Source organism: Chiloscyllium plagiosum, unplaced genomic scaffold, assembly GCF_037043375.1.
Source record: "Chiloscyllium plagiosum isolate Xiang-an unplaced genomic scaffold, Cpla_swu_hap1 HiC_scaffold_15, whole genome shotgun sequence".
NCBI lineage: Eukaryota > Metazoa > Chordata > Chondrichthyes > Orectolobiformes > Hemiscylliidae > Chiloscyllium > Chiloscyllium plagiosum.
The window spans coordinates 4,755,174-4,773,379 of record NW_028270153.1 but is presented as its reverse complement, the minus strand read 5'-3'; the positions used below and the strand labels follow the sequence as shown (position 1 = coordinate 4,773,379).

The 18,206-nt window shown below is 44.5% G+C and overlaps 1 protein-coding gene across 4 annotated transcripts in view; it reads right to left on the bottom strand.

Moving 5' to 3' along the window:
- Positions 1-398: 398 nt before the first annotated feature.
- Positions 399-18,206, bottom strand: part of kcnq2b (potassium voltage-gated channel, KQT-like subfamily, member 2b) — a 179,561-nt gene continuing 161,753 nt past the window's right edge. For 3 of the 4 annotated variants that reach the window (XM_043710920.2, XM_043710921.2, XM_087994701.1), the window contains 3 exons: positions 14,526-14,627; positions 10,255-10,378; positions 399-2,647 (listed from right to left, as the gene is read on the bottom strand). In XM_043710920.2, the coding sequence (XP_043566855.2) occupies positions 1,880-2,647; positions 10,255-10,378; positions 14,526-14,627 (994 nt within the window). In that variant the 3' untranslated portion in view covers positions 399-1,879. The remainder of the gene's footprint in view (positions 2,648-10,254; positions 10,379-14,525; positions 14,628-18,206) is intronic. The other variant, XM_043710923.2, reaches the window with a different exon arrangement.

Genomic DNA, 18,206 nt, shown 5'->3' with positions numbered 1-18,206 from the left:
CATAGCCATTTCACTTAACCTGTACATCTTTGGACTGTGGGAGGAAACCAGAGCACCCAGAGGAAACCCACACAGACACGGGGAGAATGTGCAAACTTCACAGACAGTCGCCCAGGGCTGGAATCGAACCCGGGTCCATGGCACTGTGAGGCAGCAGTGCTAACCACTGAGCCACCGCTCCACCCCATTGGCCTCCAATGTGAACTCCCCCTGCAAATAATGCTGTGGGTACTTTTACATACCCCAATGGGGGCAGACAAGACTTCCGTTTCGCATTTTAGCTAAAACTCAGCAATCCCTCCATCCCCACCTCCCCACCCCCCCCACTCCCCCCACCCTTAACCCCCACCGGCCAATCACAGAGAACTGAAGTGTGAGCTCTGGTTGTTTTTGTTCTGATCCTGCAGTGGGATTTGAAACAAGTCTTTAGGCTCAGAGGCACCTGAGGCCTGTTTGGTTTCCCTTAAGGTGTAGATAAGGCCTGGTTTAAATTCCCACAGCCAAGTGGAATGTTCACTCTGTGGTGTACAGCAAGGCAGGTTTCAGGGTAACAGAGTGATGGACACAACTTAAAAGTGCTCTCTCATTTTGAAGATGCACGCTTGGCCTGTGTAGGGATCAAATCCATCAACGCACTCACTTGCTACTCAAACTGTGGGAACAAGGCACTGGAGAAAAGACTGAGGGAGGATTGATTGAAAGTCAAATTACATCTATAATATGAGAGCCAAATCTGTTTTAAAAAGGGGATTGAGAGTTAGAAGATATGAACAGGATGATTCTAAAAGAGCTAAGTTCTCCTTGCAGTGAGGGGAAGCCATGAACGAGAGAACGTGCACAGATACAGTGCATTCAATGGGCCAAATGGTCTTGTCTTGATTCAGTCCATGTCATTGAATATCAGTTAAGTATAAGATTCTGACCAAAATGCTTCAGGATCAACTCAGAAAGCGGGTTACAGGAGGGGTCCACTCCCTGAAGGATATACACATAGTGCCCCAGCCAGGTAACACTCTCACTAAGGGAGAGACTGCCTGCCACCACTTTCACCCTATCCCTTCCTAGCACTGACCCGACATGTTCCCCTAACCCCAGAAAGATCTTCTCAGCCAACCCGAGCAGCTAAAATATTTTGGGGTAACACGAAATTAAGTTTAAGCAGGTGTTGGTGAGAAAATATCCAGGAATAGTAAACAAAACGTGCTTTACACTGTTCCGAACCTGGCCTTTCTCAGTAATGGCATGACATCAAGGGTTGTTTGCACCCCCCAAGGATTCCTCTACCCCAACTCCCCTTCCTAATTTATAAATAATCTGACACCATCATGTCCCTAATCCAATTCTTGCTCCTTCTGTTACAGCCCACTTTAATGCTTGCATTGTTCAGTGTTTATTGAATGTCCCACCTTCCCAGGGGTTCTCTCCTTTTCCAGGAGTCACGCTTTCTCTCTCCCCATTTTTTTTTGTCAGCTGCATGTGACATTGGGAAGGTGTTCCACATACATTCATTGGTCACAAGCTTGATGACAAATGGGAGCTAGGCCCAGTTTCTTCCTGCGCCACAGGCCATCGCTCCAGTGGTTTCAGAAGGACATCTACCTGATGCGGTGTGAGGGATCGATGGGAGAGGATTCAGGCCATGGCAGTAGCAGCCACCTCAGGAATCCGTGGAGAACCAACATGGGCCCAGCATCTTCCAGTTGGTAGGCCTGAAAGCCTTGCTCACAATCTTCAACTGCACACCCCACACTCCCCCAATTGTATCCTCAACCCTGCTGTTGTATTTGCCAGAAAGATTAAGTACCGTTATCATCAGTGATTGTGAACGTAACCTCTTTCTTGGTGTCACTTTTGCTCGTCGAATGAACAGAGGCCTTGTCTATTTGGATGAGGACCATGTGAAGTCACAGTGTGCCCCCTCACTCGTTGCTGATCTGGGTGGAGGGCCAGATGGGGTGCATGCTTCAGAGTCTGTGTCTGACTCGCCCTCCGCAATGTACAGTCTGACCTTTGACCAGGGCGTGACCCCACCATAAGGGGCATTGTTGACGCTGTCCAGGTTCTCCTTTGATTGCGAGATGCTGAAGCCACTGTAGGAGCGTTCCAGCTCTTCATGATCCACGGATGGAATGGAGATGGAGGTGTCACTGTCTCTTTCTTTCAATGCAGTCTCTTGACGCTTGCAACAGTGGTCATCATGTCGACTGTATTCCGTCGCTCCCCTACCGCAGCCACCATGTCCCGAAATCTTCTCGTGCGACACAGAAGGCGGGGGCGGGATTCTGACAAAGGTGGTGCCGTCGCCAACTGGAGAGGTCATGAAGGTCAGAGTGTCATGGCTCCGCCGGCTCAGGCCATTGGCTGAGTGTTGGTGGGATGAGGTTGATGGTGGACAGCCGTTCGGAGCCAGCGTTGGTACACCAAGTCCAGGGTACGTCTTGTGTGCGGTTAGGCTGCACGACCGCAACATTTTGTTGGTGCTTGTGTTCCTCTCGCAGAGCTCCCGGTTGTCCACGGGACTGTGGTACGGAGGAGCTGGGTCCGGCTCTTTGGAAATAAAGTATGCCTCGGTCTCGGATTGTGGGATCCCCATCCGCTGCATGTATATGTTCACCAGGAAATCCAGCTTCTTCTCCATCGAATGGACCTGCAGCATACAGAGAGCCTGTTACCACCATTCAGAGCTCCTTAGACAGCCCACAATGAGCTACCCATCAACCAGATGCCCAATAGCCAAATACCCACCAAACCATTAACCACTCATATTAGCCAGTCACCCATGACCAACTCTCCCTTAAACAGGTAATCAGCTGCCCATTAACAAGTGCCCATTAATCAACTACCCACAAACCAGTATGTATTACCCAGCAGTTGATTAACCAGATCCCATCCAAACACCAAGTGGAGAATTTCTATATATTTCACTGAAGTTCCCTTTGAATGACTCCTTGACATTTACAAGGTAGTTAGGGGACATACAACTCAGGACAAACACAATAAGTGATCAACTTACCTTGTTCATCATCTGAAAGCTATTCCTTCATCAAACTCCAATTTCTCACCCATTAAACCTTGGGATTCTCTGGTGCTTTTGCTATGGACAGCCTGCCTGCATTTGAGTTCACTCTGTTCTTTTCAAATTCTCAAAATGTGTCACTCTATAATCTTTTCCTCCTCATTCCTTTGATCTTCATTCTTTGGAAAGACTTATAACCCTAATCCTACACTGAATCCTAATTTCCACATATCGAGGAAACCCCTAATCTCCCTCACTCCATCCTTAAATTCACGGAGACAACTAATGTTTATGTTACAGACACAAATCTTCTGTAGATACAGGTTCAGTGGCTTCAATCTCTCAAGTAACCAGTGTGAACATTTTAATTTTAGGAAACTGGTTCCCACTGGACTACATCAACTCAAAGGCCACATGTCCTGCAATCCAACAAGATGACAATTACCACCTGGGTCAGAGCTCCATAACCTGTTTGAAAATGGATTTAGTGAACTCCAGATTAGGCTCAAACTGTGCAATTATCTTATTCATAAATACATGAGCAGATTTATAACCAGCCTTGTGTTTGTCAAGTAGCAAGTGATATTCATGCCAAACTACTGCCTGGCAATCACCTTCTTCAACAAGACAAGTTCTTTGAGGAGGTATCAAGGCAGGTCGACGATGGTAGAGCAGTGGATGTGGTGTACAAGGATTTCAGCAAGGCATTTGATAAGGTTGCCCATGGTAGGCTCATTCATAAAGTCAGGAGGTATGGGATACAGAGAGATTTATCTCTCTGGATTCAGAATTGGCTGGCTGACAGAAGGCAGAGAGTGGTTGTAGTTGGAAAGTATTCTGCCTGGAGAATAATGTTGAGTGGGGTCCCGCAGGGCTCTGTTCTTGGGCCTCTGCTCTTTGTAGTTTTAATAAATAACTTGGATGAGGAGGTTAAGGGATGGGTTAGTAAATTTGCAAATGACACAAAGGTTGGAGGTGTCGTCGATAGTATAGAAGACTACTGCAGGCTACAGCGCGACATAGACAGGATGCAGAGCTGGGCTGAGAAATGGCAGATGGAGTTCAACCTGGATAAATGCAAAGTGATGCATTTTGGAAGGTCGAACTCAAATGCTGAATATAGGATTAAACACAGGATTCTTGGCAGAGTGGAGGAACAGAGTGATCTGGGTGTGCAAGTACATAGATCCCTCAAAGTTGCCACCAAGTGGATAGGGTTGTTAAGAAAGCATGTGGTGTTTTGGCTTTCGTTAACAGGGGAATAGAGTTTAAGAGCCGTGAGGTTTTGCTGCAGCTCTACAAGTCCCTGGTGAGGCCACACTTGGAATATTGTGTCCAGTTCTGGTCGTCCTACTATAGGAAAGATACAGAGGCTTTGGAGAGGGTGCAAAGAAGGTTTACCAGGATGCTGCCTGGACTGGAGGGCTCGCCTTATGAAGAAAGGTTGAATAAGCTCGGACTTTCCTCTCTGGAGAGAAGGAGGAAGAGAGGAGACCTGATCGAGGTGTACAAAATAATGAGTGGAATAGATAGAGTCAATAGCCAGAGACTTTTCCCCAGGGCAAGATTGACTGGTACGAGAAGTCATAGTTTGAAGATATTAGGAGGAAGGTATAAAGGAGAGATGTGGATGCATGGAGATGTGGATGCATGGAGTGCGTTGCCAGTTGAGATGGTGGAAGCGAAGTCATTGGGGACATTTAAGCGACTGCTGGACATGCACATGGATATCAGTGAGTTGAGGGGTGTGTAGGTTAAATTATTATATTTTACATTAAGATTAAGTCTCGGCACAACATCGTGGGCCTAAGGGCCTGTTCTGTGCTGTACTTTTCTATGTTCTAAGACTAAATCTAAACACTGTCCCTTGACATCCAATGGCATCACTGTCACTGAATTACCCACCATTGGCATCCTGGGGGTCACAGTGGATCAGACACTGAACTGGACTAGAGTCGAGTATGTGGTGCTGGAAAAGCACAGATGGTCAGGTAGCATCCGAGGAGCTGGAGAATCGATGTTTCAGGCAAGAACCCTTCATCAGGAATGGTCTAGCCATATAAATAATAAGGCTCCAGCTACAGGTCAGAAGCTGGGAATACTGCAGCAAGTAACTCAGCTCCTGACTCCCCAAAGCCTGTCCACCATCTCCAAGACACAAGTCAGGAGTGTGATGGAATACTCCCCACTTGTCTGGATGGGGGCAGCCCCAACAACACTCAAGAAGCTTGACCCTATCCAGGACAAAGCAGCTGCTTGATTGGCACCACATCTACAAACATCCACTCCCTCCACCCCCGATGCTCAATCGCAGCAGTGTGGATTATCTACAATATGCACTGCAGGAACTCACCAAAGATCCTCAGACAGCACCTTCCAAACTCACAAGCACCACTATCACGAAGGACAAGAATAACAGATACACCTAAACACCCTTAAGCCATCCTGACTTGGAAATATATCGCCATTTCATCACTGTCAAGAGTTAAATTTCAGAAACTTCCTCCCTAAGGGCATTGTGGGTCTACCTACAGCACACGGACTGCAGTGGTTCAAGAAGGCAGTTGACTCCCACCTTCTCAAGTGGGCAACTAAGGATGAGCAATGATTACTGGCCCAGCCAGTGATACCCACATTCCATGGGTGAATGACAAAAAGACTGTGTCTCAATTGGGAAGATTTATCTTCCACAATGATATAAAACAATGAAAACACTCATATCCCACATCAATGGACCATCTTAACTTAACTTAATCTTATTTTTGGGCAGAACTTCTCTTTCTTGTAGTTTCCTGTTCTTTACAAACTTCACACAGAAATCCTCAGGTGATAATCGTCCATGTACCAAACTATTTCTCTATAAGATACCTTTCAGAGAGTTTTGAGAAGATTTGTAGCTCAGGTTAAGGTTCTGGATGTAGGTTTGCTCGCTGAACTGGTAGGGTCATTTCTAGATGTTTCATCACCCTACTGGGTAACATCTTCAGTGGGCCTCAGGCAAAGCAGTGTACATGATTCCTGCTTTCTATTTATATGTTTGGGTTTGTTTGGGTTGGTGATGTTATTTCCTGTGATGTCATTTCCTGTTTTTTTTCTCAGGGGTGGTAAATGGAGTCGAATTTGAGTTAGAGTTAGACCCCATCTACCACCCCCGAGAAAAAGAAGAGGAAACAACATCACCACAGGAAATGACATCACCAACTCAAAGAAACCCAAATAGAAAGCAGGAGTCATGTACACTGCTTCGCCTGAGACCCACTGAAGATGTTACCCAGTAGGGTGACAAAATGAACCTCCCAGCTCAGCGAGCAAACCTACATCCAATACCTTTCAGTCAAAACTGACAATTACTCCATGCAGAGCAGGATCAACTAATCAAATGTTTCCAATTCTCCCGTTAAACACCATAAATAGGCCTGCCACAGCAAGGATGGGTCCCTGAAAAGCCTTCACTCAGTGTAACTTTATCCTTCACTATTGAGGTGACACTGACTGGAGGAATTCTTTCAGATGTCTCCTGAGTAAAGTTAATGACAAAGTACATTGAACAAACAGTAAAACACACTGCTAATTTGCTACTGTCAATTTTCTCTGTGGTAAAAATTCCTGTTATTTATAAAATGCTAACTTTGATGCACTCTGAAACTAGTCCACTCCTGAAATTAACCATAAGAGGAGCCAAGTGTAGCAGCATTTGTACCAACCCTAACAATTACAAATTCCCAGGTCAACCATGGACAACAAAAAACAAACTGGTTTCTTGGTTAATCTGAGCTTCCCTGAATCCTGTCATGGTTCCCTGAGCCTAATCACAAAACCTTGCTCCACAAAAACATGTATAAACTATTTTACGTAGAAATTCTACCTAAGAACAGAAGAAACAGCAGTCGGCCCTTCAGCCCCTCAATCCTGCACCACCATTTAACAGGATCATGGCTGATCCGATATTCCTCACGTCCTCTTTCCTGCCCTTTCCCCTGAATTCCCCGACTGATAAAGAATCTGTCTCTGTCTTAAATCTACACAAGGACTCTTCCCCCACAGCTCTCTGTACCAAGAAGATCCAAAGACTCATAACCCTCTGAGTGACGAAAGTCCTCCTCATCTCAGTCTTAAATTGGCGCTCCTTTAATTTGAGACTCTGCCCTCTGGTTCTAGACTTTCTCACGAGGGGAAACATCCTCTCAGCTTTTACCTCATCAAGCCCCTTCAGAATCTGATATGTTTTAATAAGATCACCTCTCATTCTTGGAAACTCTAGGGAGTAGAGTCCTGTTTAACCTTTGCTTGTAAGACAATCCCTCCATACCGAGGATCATCCTAGTGAACCTTCTCTGAACTATCCCCAATGAAATGATATCTGCTCACAGTGCTCCAGATGTGGTCTCACTAGCCCCTTGTACGTTACAGTAAGACTTCCCTTCTCTTATACTCCAACCCCCTTGAAATAAGGGCCAACATTCCATGACCCTTCCTGAATACCTGCTGCCCCAGTGTGCTAAGTTTCTGTGTTTCATGCACAAGTCCCATCAAGTTCCTTTGTGTTGCAGCTTTCTGCAGTTTCTCTACATTTAAATAATACTCTGTTGTTTTGTTCTCTCTTCCAACGTGAACTATTTCACATGTTCCCACATTATACTCCACTTGCCAACTTTTTGCTCATTTACTTAATCTATCAATCTCTCTCTGTAAACTGTTCCTATGTCTCTCAGAACCTTTCCATGTATTTTTCTGTCATCTGCAAATTTGGCCACAGTACATTCAGTTTAAGCACTGATCCCTGTCGCACCCACAGGTCACCAATCTGAAAAAGATCCTGTTACTCCCACTCGTTGTTTCCTGCCAATGAGCCAATCCTCTTTCCATGCCCAAGATATTACCACCAACACCTTAGGCTCTTATCTTATTACTAAACCTTTTTGTGAGGTTCCTCATTGAACACCTTCTGGAAGTTCCAATACAACACATCTACCGATTCTCCTCTATCACTTCTGGTTGAGACATCCTTGAAAAGATTTAATAAGTTAATCAGACATGATTCCCCTTTCATAAAGCCACACTGACTCTGCTTGATTAGATTATGATTTTCCAAATGTTGTGCTACTTCCTGAATAGTTCATTCCAATACTTTCCAACAATAGATGTTAGGCTAACTGACCTATCTTGACCTGTTTGCTGCCTGCGTCCAGTTTTGAATAGGGATGCCATGTTGTCAGTTTTCCAAGCCTCTCATTCTGCTGCAGAATCCAAAATTACAACCAACATATCCACTATCTCTGTAACTATCTCTTCAGGCCATCAGGTGACTGATCTGCCTTTAGCCCTATTAGTTAGTCTAATGCTTCTTTAATGAAGGTGAATAGTAATGGCAATTTCTCAAGGAAAACAGTTTGTGTCTTTGATGTATTAATAGACTGAACTGGATCTTATCCCATGTCCAATTCAAGTGGATGAAATTCCCGGAGAGAGCAGGTAAAGGGAGTCACAGCTGTATACAGTTGTGGATGGAATTATTCCAAGGTTGGAATTGGGTACCTTCCAAGGAGCAGAGAACTCGATTTCAGAAAGTGGGGGAGATTTCATCAGGGTCACCACCAGGTCTACAGCTCAAACTGTAATGCTAACACAGGACAATGACGGTACATCACAATCCACCTCTTTACACCTGGCACCTAGTACAAATGCTGCCACTCTAGGTCTATCTCTCACACTCCTGCTGGGGTCTTTTCAAGATGGCAAACAGAATTAGCATTTACGGATCTCCTGACACGACCTCAGGACTTCTGCTCACATTACAGCCAATGAAGTCCATATGATGTTTAGCCACTATTGTAATGTAGGAAACACAATAATCAATTCAGACACAATAAGCTCCCAGAACACTGTGTAATCTTCTTTAGACAATACCCTTCCTGGTATCACATTTTCGGCACTGTGTAATCTTGTCTGGTTAACCTAATTTTAATGGTAATTTTTTATATAATAATGATAGTCCCCTTCATTCCAAGGCTGGGGAAATAGAGAGAGGGGAGAGGGAGAGAGAGACAGACAGACAGACAGACAGAGAGAGAGAGAGAGAGAGAGAGAGAGAGAGAGAGAGAGAGAGAGAGACGGAGACGAGAAAATAAGGCTATTTGTGTGTAGGTCAGCACTGATTGGTCAGGCTGTTACCATGGAGAATACAGTAGTAAACTATTGTTTCCCCATGCTTTTGCTTTATTTAAAACAAGGAACAATACCTGGACAAATTTCTTTTGCTTTCAGAGGACTGGCCCCTGCATTTGAATATGTGCGTCCGAGAAACAGTAAGCCGCATTTTGATCTCTTCTGATCTTGTTAAATTGGTTGTTGGTGTAATTCCTACCACACTCCAGCACAAAGCTTACCTGGCCTTCGAAAGCACTTCAATATAGAGAGTCTCTATAGAGACTGATAGCTCAGCTGTCACTGGGAACGCTAAGGAGGCTGCGGACGTTCTGGCCATCTACCTGGGCCATCAGCAACTCTGAAAAGCGGTCCTTTCCCTTTAACTGGATGACAGTCTCAGTGATGGCCTCATAACTGGGTATCTCCATTCAATTTGTCCCCATATTCCCACCAACTCCAGCCTGTGCTCAGGATCAAATTTCACTTCCAAACTGGGAGTTCCTTAATTCAGTAAATATCCAACCAGAAATTCCTAAGATATCCTTGGAGCATCACTCTCCAAATCTCTACATGCCAATTTTGATGTGCTGCATCCAAGCAGATCATCATTCCTCGGTCCTCCTAGAATATTTTGGAATTTCTACATGCTATAACCAAATCATAGAATCTCTACCGTGTGGAAACAGGCCATTCAGCCCATCAAGTCCACACCGACCCTCCAAAGAGCATCCCACCAACTCTACCCTCACATTTCCCATGGCCAATCCACCTATCCTGCACATTTTTGGACAGTGGGAGGAAACTGGAGCACCCAGAAGGAACCCACACAGACACAAGGAGAACATGCAAAATCAACATAGACAGTCGCCTGAGGGTAGAATTGAACCTGGGTCCCTGGCATTGTGAGGCAGCAGTGCTAACCACTGAGTCACTGTGTCGCCTAGACTCTTTAAGGCTACATTGCCCATTACTATTCTGTAAACTTTATGTAATTCTATGTGATTGATGTTTGGTTTGTGGAGCAGAATCTCAGCTCCCAAGACATTGAACAGCTCCCCATGGTCTAGAGTGATTTTAAGATCAACTGTTACCTGTCTTTCCATTTTCCCAAGACGTCCCATCATACTCGGGTCTTCAGGGACCTCAGGCTCCGTTGGGATCTTGGTGCGGTCCTTCTCCTGGAGTTGGGGACCGCGGCCTACAATCTGGTCGACTCTACCATGGAAGAGAAACAGATACCAGAGATAATAGGGTAGACAGTAACTGTGCCCTTCACATACAAAGCCTAGCCCAATTGTCAGTCCAGAGGTTAGTGTCAGCAAGTTGGAAAATGCAAGGCCATTGGACAAAAGTGATCAGAACTCTTCAAAGGGAAAGTTTCTCTCAAGGTAAAACAAGATTCTTTCTAGGGAAGGGATGGGTTGGAATTTCTCTTGGGTTTTCTCGTTAAGTGGAGAGGAGGGTGGAGGAAACAGTGGAGTCAATTCCTAAAATATAACTCAACAGTTATTAAGCGGGCATTACTGAGAGATGCTCCATACACAGTTACAACTGGCATGCCAACATGCACATGATTCAAACAAGACAGCAAAGAAAGTCGCATGCAGACATGAAGCAATGAAAGGTTGGGGTTAGAGGTATTAATAAGGAATAGCACAACAGGGTCAAACATGTCTCTAAAAGGAAGGTGATGTTTTGTAGCTGGGCAAAGGCTGGCACTCCATGGACTCATCATCTACCTTGGCATGTGTGTGGATTCAGAATGGATATCCATAGACAAGCACAGGGTGATCACTGAGAGAGGAAAATGATCCTTTTCAATCAGAAGATCCCCCATGGAATCCAGCAATCATAATTTGAATCAACTGCTTATTCAGCCAAGGTTATATATCCAGAATCATCATGTTTCTCTTCGGGGAGGATGGGTGCAGTAACATCAACCTTTGTGCACAATCTCCAAACCCCTGCCCTCTGAGGAGAGCTTGAGTAGGTTGTACCTTTATTGATTGGAGTTGAGTGGTGACCTTATTGAAATATACAGGATTCTGTGGGGCCTCGACAGGGTCAATGTGGGAGGCTGTTTCCCCTTGTGGGAGACTCTCAGACCACAGTCTCAGAGTAAGGAGTCACATGCTTGAGACATAGATGAGGAGGAATTTCTACTCTGAGGCTAGTGAATGAGTGGAATTATTTACCGCAGAGGGCTGTGGAGGTTGGATTATTTGGTATATTCACGATTGAGAGATTTTTAATAAGGAAAGGAGTCAAGGGTTACAGGTCAAAGGCAGAAAGGGAAACTGATGATGATCAGATTAGCCATGAACTAATTGAATGGCGGAGCAAACTAGATGGGCTGAATGACCTTCTTGTTCCCATGTCTTCTGGTCATAAGATCTATCCCCAGTTGGAGGAGCCAATGGAGAGCAGCATGGACATCAGTCACTGTTGTAATGTTCAGGTGCTGAATCCTTTTCCCAATGAGGGATCCCAGGAGCTGACATTCTGGGGCTCTGAGCTGTCCCTATACTTATTTTTTGCTGAGCCTCCACACGAACTGTACCACAATGGCCTGATTGATAGTTTCCATATGTGGCCTCGTGGGAGTTGAGTCAATCAGCAACTGGGTTCCAATTTCTTTTTCTTAATTTTTCACAAGATGGAGGCATCATTGAGAATGCCATTGGTCATTACCCACGGTGATGATGGTGAACCACCTTCTTGAATCTAACTCAGTGGTTTACAAGATTATTCCTGAGGGCAGCTAAGAGTTAACCACATTGCTGTGGCTCTGGAGTCAGGGCAAGGGTGGCAGAGCTCCTTCCCTCAGGGATGGCAGTGAACAGATAGGATTTTCTGGTGGCTTCAGTATTATCATTACTAAGATTACTTTCCTTATTCCTGATCTACTTATTTAGCTAATTGCACTGAGCTTCCTAGCTGCCATAGAGGGGGTTGAGCCCGTGCCTTCAGATCTAGATGGTCTGTAACATAATCATTTTGCTCCCATCCTCTCTGGTTCATAGATAACCTCATCCCGCAAAGGAACTAATACCCACAGCTGGTAAAATTGAGATCTTCCACGAGTTTTATAGAGGAGTCACATTGAACCTAAACTCTGTTGCTCTCTTCACAGATGCTGCTAGACCTGTTGAGTTTCTCCAGCACACGTTTTGCTTCCTTCATTCTATGGGATGGACTAGATTTGAGGCCAGATCCTGAGAGGTGGCTGTGCTGTGTAACTTCCAACCATCTACCAATGCAGAGAAAGGCTGTGGCTTGGGATTGGCTTTGCTTCACGTGGGAAGTAAGTGCTCCCTGCTGAGATTGTTCTTTGCAATGGTTGTACCAACACTCATGGATGTGTATGTACTTGTTGGAAGGCTGGGTAAATTCTTATCTCTCCAGAAATGGACATGCCTCGTGTCCATCCCCCTGTGGTGCAACCTGTATGCCTTACTCTGCCCAAGTGTCTTTTGCACACTATGATCTATATGTCCATGGTTACTATGATCTGCCTGTGCTGCTTGCAAACAAATCTTTTCACTGTACTTAGCCTACACGTGACAATAAAATAAGTCAAATTAGGCGAAAAAAATAAACTGAGAGTCAAGAAAAGATATTCATTTGTAAACCAGGCTTTTCCAATGGTAGATAAAAAGCTATCACTGTGTGCTACACGGTAGAAAGACTAGGGACACCCTGGAAGAACCATTGGTCTATGGTTTTAGCTGGATCAACAAATAGAAGAAGGGCTGATAGAAGCCTGAAGAAGGGCTTATGCCCGAAACGTCGATTCTCCTGTTCCCTGGATGCTGCCTGACCTGCTGCGCTTTTCCAGCAACACATTTCCAGCTCAACAAATAGATAGGATAGCAATCTCTCCCTGGCCTCATCACTCCTTCTGTCTGTAACATCCTTCCAGCCATACAACCCTCCAACATCTCTGCAATGCTCCACATCACTACCTGGTTCTCCACACTGTTCCTTGTTCATTTCATTTGTGCCCTTAGCTTCTGAGATCCCAAGCTACTGAATTCCCATGTTTCCATCTCTTTGAGTCCCTTCCCTTCTGTAAATTGCTCCTTAAAAACCTACCCTTCAGTCATGTTCTAGATACCTCCTCCTGTGTCTGATAACATTTCTGCAAAGATGTTTTGGGATACTTTACTGCAGTGAAAAGGAACCTTATACCAACCCACAATGTTGCGATGGGAAAGAAAATAACAGGCACCTCTGATGCAGTAAGACCTCTCAAAGTGCTTCTCAGGAATCAGAGACTGAGCCAAAGACAGCGATACTAGGACAGGTATAATCACAGCAACATCCTTGAGGAGGAGAGGGGGAGCAATTTGGAGATGGAGTTCCAGAGCGTAGGGTCCAATCTGGTGAAGGGACTGCCACCAACGGTGAAGTGAAGAAAGGAGAGACCACAATTGTGGAGGAGTGCAGATTTCTCCCAAGGTTGTGACAGGCTGGAAGCTATGATGGGATTGGAAAAGAAGGATGGGAATGTTGTATACTAACCTAGAGGCAGAACACTGTGGATTCTGGAAATCTAAAATTGTTAACTCTCGCTGCACGGATGCCGCCTAACTCATTGCGTTTTATTCCAACACTTACTTTTCATGTGGGAATTTTAAAACTCACAAGAAACATAGCTGAAGGCCCTCACCCAATTCATTCTTTTCAGGAGAAGCTGTCCAGGTTCAGGGCTGTACAGTTGGGGGAGATTCAATTATTTAGCAGATAGTGCACTCGGCTTCTCTCTCACCAGACAATGTGTTTGTTGCTTTCCTTGTCCAAATTCTTTTTTGGGTTTCTGCTCAATGTTAAATTTGGTTGTCCACCATTTGCCCAATCGCAGTCACAGCGTGCAATATCGTTTGTTCTTTAGTTGAATGAAAGGTGGCCTGTCACATTTCACGTTGCCCTCGCCCTCAGAATGTATCCATGCCTCATATGCCTCATGCTTCCATGCAAATAATGAATAGCAAATTCAAACCCAAAAGCGCAAACAATGTTAGTTCTTGCCCACTGCCTGCCATTAGAATCATAAGCATTCCCAGAAAACATCAAAAAGCTTTCTCCAGTTTTACACAGTGCAATACAAACACTTACAGCAAAACCCCTTCATCAATCTCTTTGGTTCGCACTTACCCTCCCATCTATACCCTTTGGGTGATAACATCAAATGCTGAGTGAATTTTAACCTGAACTTGCAACAAATCCTTTGAAGAAACCGAGAATGAATTTTAATTTTAGGTTTTTTTTTTTACGGTTCTGTGCCCAAAGAAGGGGGTTGGCTGTGTAAGTAATAACTCTTGAGTGAGACAAAGTAAGCATTCTGTCGATGAGTCCTAACCTAGGAGAGTATTGGATTGAATCTTTAGAAGTGGTGAGGATTCCCTTTAACTTCTTATGCCGGGGAGTTGAAGGGGGTGGGGGACCCACAATCATATCTATCCTGGCAGAGTGAAATAAAAGAGAACACCAGCAAAAGGCATAATGAAGCAAAGTGAGGAGACAACAAAATTACAACACGGCAGTACATTAATCAACCGAGTGACACAGACAGTGTTGAGAACATTCCTGGGAATGGTCATCTTGGAAGAATCCATCTCATTAGCAGGATTTTTTTCTGTGACCTCACCATAACTCTGCGAAACAGTCAGCACCTGTAAAATGTCAATACACCAGCCCCTCAGCATGCAAAATACAGGCAGAATGTTTCACACGCTGGAAATCGGAACCAAATACAGAGATTGCTGCAGAAACTCAGCAGGTACGGTGGCATCTATGGAAAGAAAGTGGAGTCATTTTGAGTCCGGTGTGACTCTTCATCAGAACACAAACGCAAAACATTCACTCTCCATAGATGCTGCCAGACTTGCCGAGTTTCTCCAGCGTTTCTCTGTATTAGTAACAAAAACAGGGGTTGCTGGAAGAGATCAGCATCTGTGAGGAGATAGCAGAGTTAACGTTTCGGGTCCAGTAACCCTTTCTCAAGACATTGACTCTGATTTCTCTTCACAGATGCTGCCAGACCTGTTGAGCATTTCCAACAATTTCTGTTTTTGTTCCTGATTTACAGCATCTGTAGTTGTTCTAGTTTTTCTCTGTGTTGGTGCTATGTTAAGACAGCTCTGTTTAGTTCCAGCCTGACAATTACATCTTACTGTTCAATGACTGTATTCCATACATAGTCAGACATGTTGGTTGTGTCCATGGGCCCCAGATACAACATTCAGCTTGTGATATAAAATCTGTGGAATGATGATGTGAAACCGAGGATAAAGGATTGAGGTAGACATATCCCACTGATGTTACATGAAATTGGGTAGAGCCCATGCTTAATATCCCAGCTACAACTCAACGACTGTCTCCTGAAAGTTATACAGTAGCTTATCATCTCCTCCAATACATCAACAAATTTCAGACTCAGAAACTCTCAGCTCTGACACAGAGACAGCAAACTGCAAGCCCGACCTCTGAAGCACTGAGTAAAATGTACTCAACAGAGTATGCAATACTTTCTGTTAAATTTTCACAAGGACTTAAATGTGAAAAGTTCTTTACAATGTTTCATAAATGGTCAAATGAGTTTTGGCAAAATGGTTAAATCTTCTGCAATGGATTTGATCAAAGGTGGTGAAAGCCCTCCCTGGTCAATATGATGGTTTAAATGTTGCCATGTACAAGATGTGACCCATTCACGAGCTAATTCTGGAAATGGTGCAAGTGAAAGTCAATTGTAAGACTAACTACTAAGTGCCTTGTACCAATAAATGTCTCAGTCTGCAGTTTCATGTTTACTAGTCAAAACGCCCCCTGTGTTGTACTTTGTCGTAATCTCAATGTCTGGCAGCTTTCCATTCATGTCAAAGGGAGGAAAAAAGTGAGGTGTTGTTGGAATACGTATCACAGCATTTCCCAAAATCTCTGCACTCTCTCTACGTTAATTCTGATTTTGCCAGAGTTCTGTCCCCTTACTGAATCGATCATGTGTCTTTTTGTGGCTTATCCCCCCCAACACTGTGTCAATGAACTTAATGTCAGAAAACATGGATCGATGGATCTATATTGCTTGATCCAACTCAATCACTGAATGGTACCCACACAGATCTCTAGAGAACCCCACCAATCACATCCTGTCAACTTAGTACATGATCATCTCCTGCCACAATATCAATTCTCTCGCCAATTTAATTGCTCCAGTTCTATTCTCCTCCATTTTGTCAATACCTGTGGAGTCCTAGGTAAAAACAATGACTGCTGATGCTGGAAACCAGAGTCTAGATTAGAGTGGTGCTGGAAAAGCACAGCAGTTCAGGCAGCATCCGAAGAGCAGTAAAATCAACGTTTCGGGCGAAAGCCCTTCATCAGGACTGTGGAGTCCTGTCAAACCTGCAATATTCACAGAATCATAGAATCCCCACAGTGCAGACACAAGGCCATTCGGTCGATTGAGTCAAGTTTTGGAACAGGCTGCCAGAATGAATAGTAGAGAGGGCTACAAATACAGTATTTGGACAGGTACATGGATAGGAAAGGTTTAGAGGGATGTTGGCCAAATGGGACTACTTTGGTTTGGGAAACCTAGTCAGCATGGACAAGTTGGGACAAAGGGTCTGTTTCCATGATGTATGATTCTGAGTCTGCACCAACACTCTGAAAATTATCCCACCCCACCCCACCCCATCGGGTTTTTGCCATGGCTAACCCGTCTAACCTGTACACTATGTGGTAATTGAGCATGGTCAGTCCACCCTAACCTGCACATCTTTGGACTGTGCAAGGCAACTTGAGCACCCGGAAACCCACACAGATACAGAGGGAACGTGCAATCTCTACACAGACAGTAACCCAAGGCTGGAATCGAACCTGTTGTCCTGGTGCCTGTGAGATAGCAGTGCTAACCACTGAAGCACCCAGCATTATTTTGTGTTGCCATTGTTCAGCCCTCCTCCTCTCCTGAAGATGCTGACTCTGGGTGGGATTTGGATGCTTGAACCTCTCAGTCACTTAAACCAAGCAACCATTCACTTTGTGTGACAGTTAGCATTTATTGCCCACCCCTAATTGCCCAGAGGGTAGTTAAGAGTCAACCACATGTGGGTTTGGAGTCACATGTAGACCAAACCTGATTAGGATGACAGATTCCATCCCTAAAGGATGGTTAGTGAACCAGATGGACATTGCCTGACAATCAATGGATTCATGGTCATCGTTAGAGTCTTAATCCCAGACTTTGATTGAATTCTTCTACCATGGCAGGAGTTGAACCCAGGTCCCCAGAACATTACCTGGGTCTCTGGATTAATACTGAAAAATGTGTTGCTGGAAAAGCGCAGCAGGTCAGGCAGCATCCAAGGAGCAGGAGAATCGATGTTTCGGGCATAAGCTCCTTGGATGCTGCCTGACCTGCTGCGCTTTTCCAGCAACACATTTTTCAGCTCTGATCTTCAGCATCTGCAGTCCGCACTTTCTCTGGATTAAAAGTCTAGAGATAATAGCACTGGGCCATCACCTGAAATTTAGAAAGTGATAGGGTGATTTGATCAAAACATTAAGGAAAATTAATCAAATGGATAGAATGAAATGAAATCTCTAATTTTGAAGTATCCAGGAGCACAGTCTAAATATTGGGACCAGACCTTTCAGGAGGGAAGTTAGGAAACACTGACCTTCACAAAGGGGGTATGCAGGACTAGCTGGATATCCTACTAGTTGTTAGTTTTACATTTATTCATTGATAGATTGTTGCTAACCCAAGTTATTAAATAGTGATATATATTGAGGTCACAGATTGATCATGAGCTCACTGAGTACTGAGACAGATTCAAGGGGCTGATTGGCCTTCTCTTTGTCTTATGTCATTAACATTAAACTGAAACTGGATTGAACAACTAACGTAATTTTTTAAGCATCGCTGAAATGTATGTTAAAGGTTTGCTGTGCTGATTTCTGCCTGCCCCAGCAGAAGGCGGCTGTCACGTCGTGAGTATCCAGCAAAGAGACTGTATTCTACTTCAAAGGTTAAAAA